This window comes from Anopheles aquasalis, chromosome 2 (genome assembly GCF_943734665.1).
Source record: "Anopheles aquasalis chromosome 2, idAnoAquaMG_Q_19, whole genome shotgun sequence".
Lineage (NCBI taxonomy): Eukaryota > Metazoa > Arthropoda > Insecta > Diptera > Culicidae > Anopheles > Anopheles aquasalis.
In genome coordinates this window covers 73,558,054-73,568,146 of record NC_064877.1, presented here as the reverse complement: position 1 = coordinate 73,568,146, position 10,093 = coordinate 73,558,054, and the positions used below count along the sequence as shown (strand labels likewise).

The following is a 10,093-nucleotide window of genomic DNA, read 5'->3' as shown; positions in this document are numbered from 1 at the left end:
GTGATGCCGTTTGTGAATGGGGGCGAATTGTTTACCGTGCTGCGAAGCTGCTGCAAGTTCAGCGAACCCCAAGCGATCTTTTACGGAGCACAGGTGGCACTGGCCCTGGAGTACTTGCATTCCTGTGGGCTAGTGTACCGCGATCTGAAGCCAGAAAATCTGTTGCTCGATTACCGTGGGTATGTGAAGATGACCGATTTTGGATTTTGTAAGGTAAATCTCGGATTTTGGAGAGAACCGACGGAGTGACCATTATTAATAAGCACAGCATGCGTTACAGCAAGTGAAGGAACGTACCTGGACGCTGTGTGGTACACCGGAATATCTGGCCCCAGAAATAATCCATGCGAAAGGGTACGGTAAAAGTGTCGATTGGTGGTCGTACGGGGTGCTTTTGTATGAGATGTCCGCCGGATACTCACCGTTCTACGTCCAGAGCGCCAACCAAATGGCTATGTTCGAGCGTATCTGCAAAGAAAAGTACAAATTTCCCAAGCACTTCCATCCGGATCTAAGTCACCTGATTCAGAACCTGCTTCAGACCGATCTGTCACGCCGGTACGGTAACTTACGCAACGGAACCGACGATATCAAGCAACACCGGTGGTTCAAGGGAGTTAACTGGTACGCGCTGCTCAACCGGGATCTCGTCGCACCATACGTACCGAAACTGGAAGGTTCAGGAGATGCTTCGCTGTTCGATTTTCATGATGAAGTCAGCTTGAAGATTGCTTCCCGGTGTGAGTACGCCAAGGAGTTTGCCGATTTTTAGCTTTCAAGCTGAATGTTACTAACTGTCCGGCTGATGTTACTTTTGATTTATTTAGCATACAATGCCATGCCCAATTCGCATGTCCTTCTCTTCGGACCTGCCTTGATAGTACGCTTATGCCAGCAAGATATGAGATAATATAAACTACCTAATCGACGAAGTATGTAGGGATTTTAAAACTGCGGCACTTTCAGGCTAATGGAACGACCAAAGCGAGATGTAATACGCACGAGTGCAGTATCCTCCTGGTCTGTGTTTTGTATTGTCTTCGACATGCACTTTAGCTTGTGCGTTTTTTTCATGCTCCGTGATCCCGATTGGCTTTTAGCGGGCCTCTGGATAGTATCGTATCGATTCAGCCGTTGATGAATGTTCCTTCCTGGTTTAGCGTTTTTACGCTGGTGTTCCTCTAACTTCATCGTTACCAAGGATACCGAATGCGAAGACATCATCCCATCCCGCTGGAATCCGGTTCCGCCATTAGTGTGCTCATCGCACCGGGACGGTGAGTTTGGGGGTGCCACCGTTGGAGAGGAATAAGCCGGCTGCGCTATTGGACGGCCATCGTTACCCGAAAACTCGGGATGATTCTCGAGGATATGTATCGGCTAAAATGTGGTCTGAAATTGAACACCGTCTACATCCATCCAAGTTTGCCACATTCTTACCACATCGTCGTCATCGTGGAACGTTTCGAAGCAGATCGCACAGAACGGTTTACGATGCATTTTCATGTGTGTGATCATGCTGAGCCGGGTTTGAATAAAATACCCACACGTAAAGCAGAAGAACTTTGGGTTGCGCCCCTTGCAACAGAACAAATTCTTCGTCGTAAAATGCTTCATGAAACTCTGCGAAGGGAGAAAGCCAACAGTACACCGAGTTCGTTACCAAGATTCCTCTATTTACTCACGTAATTCGTTTCTGAAGATTTACTGGGCGAATCAGACACCATGATCGGCTGCAAATAGTGGAGAGCTTCGTTTTCTACTTCCAAAGCGGGTTGCTCTTGCGCATTCAACTCGAGAATGGCGAAATCCTCCGGCGTCATCACTGGCGATTAAATACGGCAGCAGCAGCTTCTACAAGAGCACTCGATGGAAAACTTTCTAGGCTGCTGCCAGTAGCAACACGAAGAATAACGGGATTCGCAAAAACAGTCCCGTGTCCTTTTGTTTCCATTTACTAATCACCGGGTGTGTGTGTATTCTCGCCGCCATTTTACACGCAATTTGTATCTCCGAAACAGGGTAACCCTTTTTAGTTTCATTTAAGGATTTGTTTTTTGTTGGAGAATGAAACTGAATATTTAAAATTAATTAATTCTACACTATATCACGAAATGTTTTATAAAGCCGAACAAAATATCCAAGGAGGCATATCCTTTAGCAAGGAGACCTCGCGCTCGCTCTAGTCACAACTCAGCCGCGGACATGGGTATTTGCGGCTAGGTTACGCGATTGTCTGGTCGGTAGGCCATCTGGGTGATTCTGGCGGTCCAGACGAAAACAGACCCGATTATTTTTTGGCCGAAAAATAGAAATCGCCACGCGATGAAGATTAATTGTACAAACAGTGGAGCATAAATATATCAACCGAACAAGTACAACCTCGTGACCGGAGTACGGAATCATCGCAAGTTACTGTAACTGCTGCAAATAGTGTTTATCGCGATGAACTTGCACGAGCCGGTAGATCCAAACAAGGTAGACAAACTATTGAGGATTTATCCGAATTGCCGATGCCGAAACTAACGCTCCTCGTTTCTTTTTCCAGCCTCTCGATGAGCTCACACCGGAAGAAAAGATGAGGTACGCATTTACTAGACCAGAAAGGGTCATTGTGCATTCGACTGGAAATCATACTTTACTCAAGCTCACCCCACCTCCCCCGAAATATGAGTGTGTTTATCGATCGTTATTATCGCAGCGGGGGGGACAATGATGGTGACGAGATCTGTTACCGCTACGTGACCCACACAAACCATGCGCTATCTTACGCAGCGGCCTCTTGACAAAGCCAAACACATCAGCCTCAAACTTAATCTCTTTTCCAGGCTCGAGCACATAAAGATGTACGAGAAGCATAAGGGGCATGAGTCAATGCACATGGAGATGGTTGTGATACTGCTGGTCACGCTCATAATCGCCCAGATTGTGTTGGTAGAGTGGAAGAAGCGACACTATCGGTCCTACTCGGTGAGTTGCCACCACTGTCGGCAATGTTTTGGCACCACTAATTGGATTATGTTGGCTTTTGGATGGAATATTAACGTTCACGCATTATCCCTCCCTCCCCGAAAAGCTGATGACACTGCTTGCCCTATGGGTGATACCGTTCGTGTTAAGCCTGCGCAGCCAGTACTGGCGGTTCATCTTCTTCTGGCTCATCTTCAGCTGTATCACGGGGCTGGTGATGCGGAAGGCAGTACGCAAACCGGTGGCCGGTACCACACCGCGGCTCGTGTACAAATGGTTCTACTTCATCTACAAACTCAGCTACGGTCTCGGTATCATCGGTTACATCGTAATGATGTTCACGTTCTTCGGTGTGAACTTTATCTTTAACCAACCGCCACACACCTGGATGGACGTAGGGCTGTTGCTCGTGTTCTATGGGCTGTACTATGGTGTACTAGGACGCGACATTTCCGAGATTGCTGCCGACAAGATGGCGTGCCATATTGGGTACTACACGCCGAAGGGTATCCCGACGAGGCATCTCGAGCGGAACGTTTGCGCCGTTTGCGGCAACCAGCTGCTGACGGACGTGAACGAGACGGGCGTGATCGAGAACACGTACAAGCTGACCTGTGATCATGTGTTCCACGAGTTCTGCATCCGCGGTTGGTGCATCGTGGGAAAGAAACAAACCTGTCCCTACTGCAAGGAGAAAGTCGACCTGAAGAAGATGTTTTGCAATCCGTAAGTTTTCTCTGGAATTGAAAAGCCCCTAGCATTGCTAATTGTGCTCTGTTTCGTTTTCAGGTGGGAACGACCACACGTACTGTACGGTCAGCTGCTGGATTGGATTCGGTGGTTAGTTGCCTGGCAACCGCTCATCCTGTTCATCGTCCAAGGTATCAACTGGTTGCTAGGCTTGGAATAGTGTTCAAACCAACGAAACCTCGCCAAAAGGACTCGTGTATGTCTTTCGCTTGTATTTTACCTTCTGCGGGGTGTCCTGGAAACGGAACAACGGGACAGGGTTCGTACATTAGTCAGTGTGATGCCACCGCAGACCGCACGATCTGTTTTCTACCAAAAATGACCGAGAGACGAAAGAGCGAGGAAGTAACCACGAACCTGCGTTCACAGCTCTGGGGTCCGTTTGCTACGCCTGTCTAAATTCCGCGAGCGAAGCATACAGTCGTGACTTCTTATTTATACCATCTTCGTTACCGAAATTGAAACGAGATTTCCTACCCGTGAAATGATGCCCCTGATGAACTGGTATGTCTGTGTCTGTTTGAACGATTGCCACCTAAGTTAAGTTGTAAGTTAGCATTTTTCGTGATTTTAAGTGCATCGTTTGAGTGTCTGCGTTTATGAGTAAGCGACGTACGATTTGTTCCTTCATCCTCCTTACGACTTTGATCGACGATTTTCCTAGCAATACGCATACCTAAATGGTAAAATACAAATTACGAAAACGCCAGATAACTTATCCTAATCATTCTCACAACCAAAAGGACACACGTTTTAAATTGATTCGGTATTTATTTCTTGTTATAGTGAATCTATGTAGGCATTTCCACTTCCCCTTATACGGTTGCAACGTTCTTCAATCGAAGTAATCCTCTATGTCGATGTTGGGATCAAGCAGATCATCTCCGTACGGTGAAAGGTCCAGCTGATTCAGAATCAAATTCTCGCACGTTTCCTCAAGTCCGGTGTCTCCTACCAGGAGTGCCCCCTGCAGCTTCCCATCGACGAGCACGAACTTGATGTACTCAAGCCCTGGCGTCATGCGTAACAGTACCTCGTACTTGTCGTTCAGCCCCTGACCGTTGTAGCGTCCAAGCAGCACCACCTGATACCCGAACAGCGTCGTCACGTGGTTAAACATTTCGAAACAAAAGTCCTGATATATCTCTTCACCGGCCCGTTTCGCTGCCATGCTTCGAGCGGCCATTGCACCCATCTGGCGCGCTTGCGTCCAAAGGCGCATCTGGAACCAGTGCGGTGCGTGCTCCCAGCCGGCATAACAAACGTCCCCTGCCGCATACACATCCTCCACCGTGGTCTTCATATGCCAATCGACAAACAGCCCGCCATCGGGACCTAGTTTAAAGGGACAATCACAAGGCCAGCCAACAGCCGGTACAACGCCGGTAGCGGATACGACAAAATCACACTCAATCTCGGTACCATTCGTGAGATGTACCCCCAATCGAAATTTGTGATCTTCGCTTCGCTCCACGATCGACGCCACTTCGACGGAAGGATGAATTGTAACGTTTTTTTGGTTCTGCATCGCCTTCCCGATATCGAAAGCTCGATGCCAATCCGGACCAAGAGCTGCACCACCACGTTTTCCCGGCTCACTTGACGTCTGCTCATTGCCCTGCTCCGTGTAACGCATTCGCCGGTAAATTTGCTTTCCATCGGCGCCACTAGCCTTCTGAGCGCTGAGCCGTTCCTGGAAAAAGGTGGCCGCTCCGGAATCTACAAATGTCGAACTAATGTACGCATCCTTGATTACCCAGTGGATCTCCTCCATTCCGCCCATCTCGTACACTAGCTCCGAAGCGATGCCACCATTTCCGACGACCACCAACCGAGAGGCGGTGCTGATCCGTTTCTGTAACTCCTCCACTGACTCCGTATCACGGATACCGATCACATGCGGACTTCCGTGCGCTTTATCGATGATATTCGGCCTTGCACCGGTACAGAGGCACAGGTACCGATACTTGATGCGCTTTCCGGCAGCGGTTTGAACGTACCGGTTCGTCGAGGTAATCGATTCAAGTCGATCTTGCAGCACAACGACTTTACTGCTGGCCCATTCGCTGGCAGTTCGCTCTTCCACATCAAACCGGGTCAGTAGCTTGCCCAGGGGCACCACATTGGTAACAGCTTTCACGAGCGACGATTCCGTTACGAGCAGGATGCGATCGGTGGCATCCGGTCGGAGTACTGCTAACGTTTCCGCACATGTTACCCCCGCAATTCCTCCACCAATGATGAGGTAGGTACAGGATAGATCGTCAGACATTGCACCGTTTGTGAAGGTTTTCTTTTAATGCTCCTGTATCTTTTCTTTCTCGACAACTCTCTACACTTCCACTAGCTACGTGTTAATGTTACTGTTTGAAAATGCTTAAATTCTATCTCGCAACACGCACCACTTTGTCCGTGTCCTATTTCACTGCTTTCTTCACCTCGTTCGTCGCGTAATATTCACTGTAATCGTACTCCCGGAATGGCACATCGAACGTTAGCATGCCGCGGTCCATCGCACGCTCGACGGCTACGAGCAGCTGCAGGTGCTTCTTCTGGCACAGCCCCGTTACCCGGTAGCTCAACACTTCACCCGTCTGCGGAGAGATGAATTGCTTGAGCAGATCGATGTTGTTATGATCGAGCACAAGGTATTCGTCGCGACAGATCGGACACGGGTTGCCGGTCGAGATGCGGCCCTTGCGTATGCACGTTTTGCGGGTTAACTTCGATGGATAGGCGCCCTTGTGATTGCGTCGATAGTGCTTCCACACCGGATCGTCCTGATAGGTTTGCCGGTACGCTTCGCTCGCCAAATACCGGACGCTCGTTTCCACCGGGATTATCCGTGTGCGATCCTTCGGATCATCTTCCGCCACAACGCGCTGCTTATCTGCGTTGGTTTCTGCTTGTTCCTCGTCCCCAGCCACTTCTTCCGCTGTTTCCGCTTCCTTTTCCGTGCTGGCCGCTGCTCGCAGCTGCTGCGAAACAGTGCCGATATGCCTTGCTGCAGGACCAGCGAACGAAGTGAGTAACGTTTGGCGATAAATGGAAATGATTTCACCACCGAAGAGTCGCAGAACTGACATTTTAGCAGGCGCCGCTGTGACGTAATTTTCCGGAACTGGGAACTTGATAAAAACGACCACAACCTACGGTGCGAGGGAGAAAAGGAAACACATCCATTAAACCGGGGATCTTGGAGTATCTTTTAAGGAGGGTATTTCTAGCGTTTCTCTTCAGAATTCTCATATTTTCGGGGAATTTACATACCGGCTTTTAATCCGTTAACGTGCTGGGCGGATTTCTAAGAGGCTGACGTTTGGGAAAACAAACAAAGCTCCATGCGGCTAGATCCGTAAGCTATTTTGGTTTCGGTTCGGTTTTTCGCAAAAGGCATCATTTACCTCACGTTTCTAACATAAAATCATCAAAGTATCCTTCTCGTTATCGAAGGAGGAGAAATACGTTAAAATTTAATCAATTTTTGGCGAAAATTGAGCAAGATTCTTGGAATTCTTCGCCAAATTAATGCCGCAGCCACCCAGTGTGTTTGACATTTTCCTGGCGCAGGAGCAGAAATCCGGCGGTGTGGGGTGTTTTGGCAGGACAACAAACTGAATGCTCGTGCAGTAAGAACTTCCGAAACGTGCGTACATCCGACGGTTGCAAGGGCCAATCCGTGAAACGAAAAACGCAAGCTAGTGGTGCAGGATGCTTTCCGTGTCCCGTGTAGCAGCCGGATGCGTGCGCCCAACCGCACATCCGGCGATAGTTCGCGTGCGAAATAATCTTCTTGCTGCAGGTGAGTGGAGACCGCCCGGCTGATGTAATAACCACAACACACAGCATATCGATTTATCGATTTTTCTGTATTGCATGCCCGGCCCGTTTTTCTAGGCTGTACCCAGCAACTGAATGGACGACGATGGATATCCAGGAAGGTAAATCGAAACGATTCGAATGATAGAACCGATCCATCATCGGAACCATGCCCTTGTAATGAGAAAACTCCCGAGTCGCCGAGTGATACCGGTGGAATGCCTTGTGAAGATAGCCGACGGATACCGATGATGGGCGAATTGATACAGTTTCCCAACGATCCCAGTCCCTATCCTGCTCCTCCGAAGCGTCACGTTCCGATTAAGAACTTTTTTAAGGTTTTCATCACGTTTCCGTTCAGCATTGGTGGGCAACCGGCAGCTTATCATGTTCTTATTCATTTCCTTTGATAGCCCAAGCCAGTCGTACCTCTGGTTCCACTCGATCCGGTTGTGGTTTCGTGTGAAAAGTGCGAAAAAGAAGAATTCGATGTAGAGGAGGTTCCCAGAATTGTTTAAATTCCTAGGCATAGTTCGATGGAAAGTTGTCATTTTGCTAATTTGTGCTGTCCTCTCCGTTTTCGTTAGGAATCGTCAAAAACATCATTAGCATCGGGAGGGCCACAGTGTCCTCCGCCACCACCACCATCACCGAAATCATCGTACACGGGCTACTTGCTGGGTGCGATCGCTCTTACCGCTGGCGGTCTAGGGCTCGCTTACTACAACGGTCTGTTCGATAGCGCACCGCCAGCAGATGACACACGGGAAAAGCCACCCCGTAAGAAGCATCCTTATCCCGCATCTTCCAAGGATCTACCCAAATACGTTCCCTATCTGCTGATTGGTGGAGGAACGGCCAGTATTGCGGCATTCCGCGCTATACGCGTGCACGACGCCAAGGCAAAGGTGCTGATGATAACGAATGAACTCGAAATGCCCTATATGAGGCCACCACTGTCGAAGGAGCTGTGGTACAATCCGGTGAACACGGAACCCCTCAAATTCCGTCAGTGGAATGGTGGTGAGAGGAGCATCTACTATGAACCACCAGATTACTACATCGAACCGCTCAAGCTCAGTGAAGCAGCAAACGGAGGCGTTTCCGTTGCCCGTGGATACGAGGTGCAGCGGCTCGATGTCGTCAACCGAAGAGCAATCCTTACCGATGGTACTGAGATCGAGTACGACAAGTGTCTCATAGCAACCGGTGCGCGGCCGAAGAATTTGCCAATTTTCGAATCCGCCCCGCTGGCAGTGCGCCAACGGGTAACGCTCTTCAAGAGTGTCCACGATTTCGAGCAACTTTCCGGACGACTGGGTGATGGTTGCCAGGTGGCCATCATCGGAGGAGGATTTTTGGGCAGTGAACTGGCCTGCGCGCTTTCGAAATCGGAACAAACGCGCCAGAAGAAGATCGAAGTGTATCAACTGTTCCACGAGGGTGGTAATATGGCCAAGATTCTGCCGGAGTATCTCAGTAGCTGGACAACGGAACGATTACGTGACGAAGGTGTCAAAGTGTGGCCCAAGACGCAAGTCAAGGCAGTCGACATGCAGGGTGAGAAGGTGAAGCTGACGCTCGTCGACGATAGTGTGCTGCTGGTGGATCAGGTGATTGTGGCTGTCGGTTCGGAACCAAACACGGATTTGGCCAAAACATCCGGTCTCGAAGTGGACCCCACGAATGGCGGTTTTCTGGTCGATGCTGAGCTAAGGGCCCGCTCGAATGTGTACGTTGCTGGCGATGCCGCTTGTTTCTACGACACGAAGCTCGGTCGAAGGCGGGTTGAGCATCACGATCATGCGATCGTCTCTGGACGATTGGCCGGTGAAAATATGGTTGGGAAAAGTACGTACATGTGGCACAGGGAAGTGACAGTAGAGTTAAATCAATTATTTTTGCTTTTCTCCCGAATAGATAACCCGTACACACATCAGAGCATGTTCTGGTCGGATCTGGGACCTCGTATTAGCTACGAAGCGATTGGTCTGATCGATTCCACCCTCCCAACGGTAGCTGTCTTCGCAAAACGGTCCGCTGAAGAGGTGGCCCGCTCAATTGCTGGTGCAAGTGATTCGGAAAAACTTCAAGCAGCAAACGCCATTGGGGATGGTCCAAAGAAGGAGCAAGCAGTGCCCGTGCCAGCTGCAACAAAGGACCAGGAACCGAGCGAAGACTTTGACAAAGGCATCATATTCTACCTACGAGACAAAAAGGTCGTCGGCATGGTGCTATGGAACGTGTTTAATCGGATGGGAACGGCGAGGAAAATTCTGGATCAGCACACCGAATACGATGATCTGAATGAGGTGGCCAAGTTGTTTAATCTACACGAAAGGCCTGCCCCGCCAGAAGAGGCAGATGACGAGCTAGAGAAGGCAAAGTAACGGGCTCGGGTGGGAATGGGTTTGCAGTCGATCGAATCCGCATTTGTAAAACTTGTCAGCAGAGATGCAGAGTAAGCGCAAAATTACCGTAGAATCGTGTATTGTCGTGGTGGGTAAATAGTTCTTAAATTGTTAAATGAATGAAACTACCAGAGAGCTGGGTA

The 10,093-nt window shown here is 49.4% G+C and overlaps 6 protein-coding genes across 6 annotated transcripts in view; 3 read left to right on the top strand and 3 right to left on the bottom strand.

Annotated features, from left to right (window-relative positions):
- Positions 1–772, top strand: part of LOC126573023 (cAMP-dependent protein kinase catalytic subunit beta-like) — a 1,193-nt gene extending 421 nt beyond the window's left edge. The window contains exons 2-3 of the mRNA XM_050232801.1: positions 1–213; positions 281–772. The exon at positions 1–213 is cut by the window's left edge and continues 183 nt beyond it. Of these exons, the coding sequence (XP_050088758.1) occupies positions 1–213; positions 281–772 (705 nt within the window). The remainder of the gene's footprint in view (positions 214–280) is intronic.
- Positions 773–803: 31 nt separating this feature from the next.
- Positions 804–1,893, bottom strand: LOC126573027 (uncharacterized). Its single transcript, XM_050232809.1, has 3 exons — positions 1,686–1,893; positions 1,441–1,623; positions 804–1,380 (listed from the first exon to the last, which is right to left on the bottom strand). The coding sequence occupies exons 1-3, from the start codon at positions 1,821–1,823 to the stop codon at positions 946–948; spliced, it is 756 nt and encodes a 251-aa protein (XP_050088766.1). The 5' UTR covers positions 1,824–1,893; the 3' UTR covers positions 804–945.
- Positions 1,894–2,269: 376 nt separating this feature from the next.
- LOC126573024 (RING finger protein 121) lies at positions 2,270–4,428 on the top strand. The gene is made up of 5 exons (XM_050232802.1): positions 2,270–2,478; positions 2,549–2,583; positions 2,829–2,970; positions 3,077–3,696; positions 3,760–4,428. Exons 1-5 carry the CDS (start codon positions 2,446–2,448, stop codon positions 3,878–3,880), a joined length of 951 nt encoding a protein of 316 aa, XP_050088759.1. The 5' UTR covers positions 2,270–2,445; the 3' UTR covers positions 3,881–4,428.
- A 39-nt stretch (positions 4,429–4,467) lies between these two features.
- Positions 4,468–5,996, bottom strand: LOC126573019 (pyridine nucleotide-disulfide oxidoreductase domain-containing protein 1). The gene has a single exon (XM_050232797.1). It carries the CDS (start codon positions 5,990–5,992, stop codon positions 4,556–4,558), a length of 1,437 nt encoding a protein of 478 aa, XP_050088754.1. The 5' UTR covers positions 5,993–5,996; the 3' UTR covers positions 4,468–4,555.
- Positions 5,996–7,085, bottom strand: LOC126573029 (28S ribosomal protein S18b, mitochondrial). Its single transcript, XM_050232811.1, has 2 exons — positions 6,991–7,085; positions 5,996–6,869 (listed from the first exon to the last, which is right to left on the bottom strand). Exon 2 carries the CDS (start codon positions 6,804–6,806, stop codon positions 6,138–6,140), a length of 669 nt encoding a protein of 222 aa, XP_050088768.1. The 5' UTR covers positions 6,807–6,869; positions 6,991–7,085; the 3' UTR covers positions 5,996–6,137.
- A 37-nt stretch (positions 7,086–7,122) lies between these two features.
- LOC126573014 (apoptosis-inducing factor 1, mitochondrial) lies at positions 7,123–10,085 on the top strand. The gene is made up of 4 exons (XM_050232789.1): positions 7,123–7,522; positions 7,618–7,661; positions 8,127–9,390; positions 9,460–10,085. The coding sequence occupies exons 1-4, from the start codon at positions 7,432–7,434 to the stop codon at positions 9,927–9,929; spliced, it is 1,869 nt and encodes a 622-aa protein (XP_050088746.1). The 5' UTR covers positions 7,123–7,431; the 3' UTR covers positions 9,930–10,085.
- The last annotated feature ends 8 nt before the right edge of the window (positions 10,086–10,093 follow it).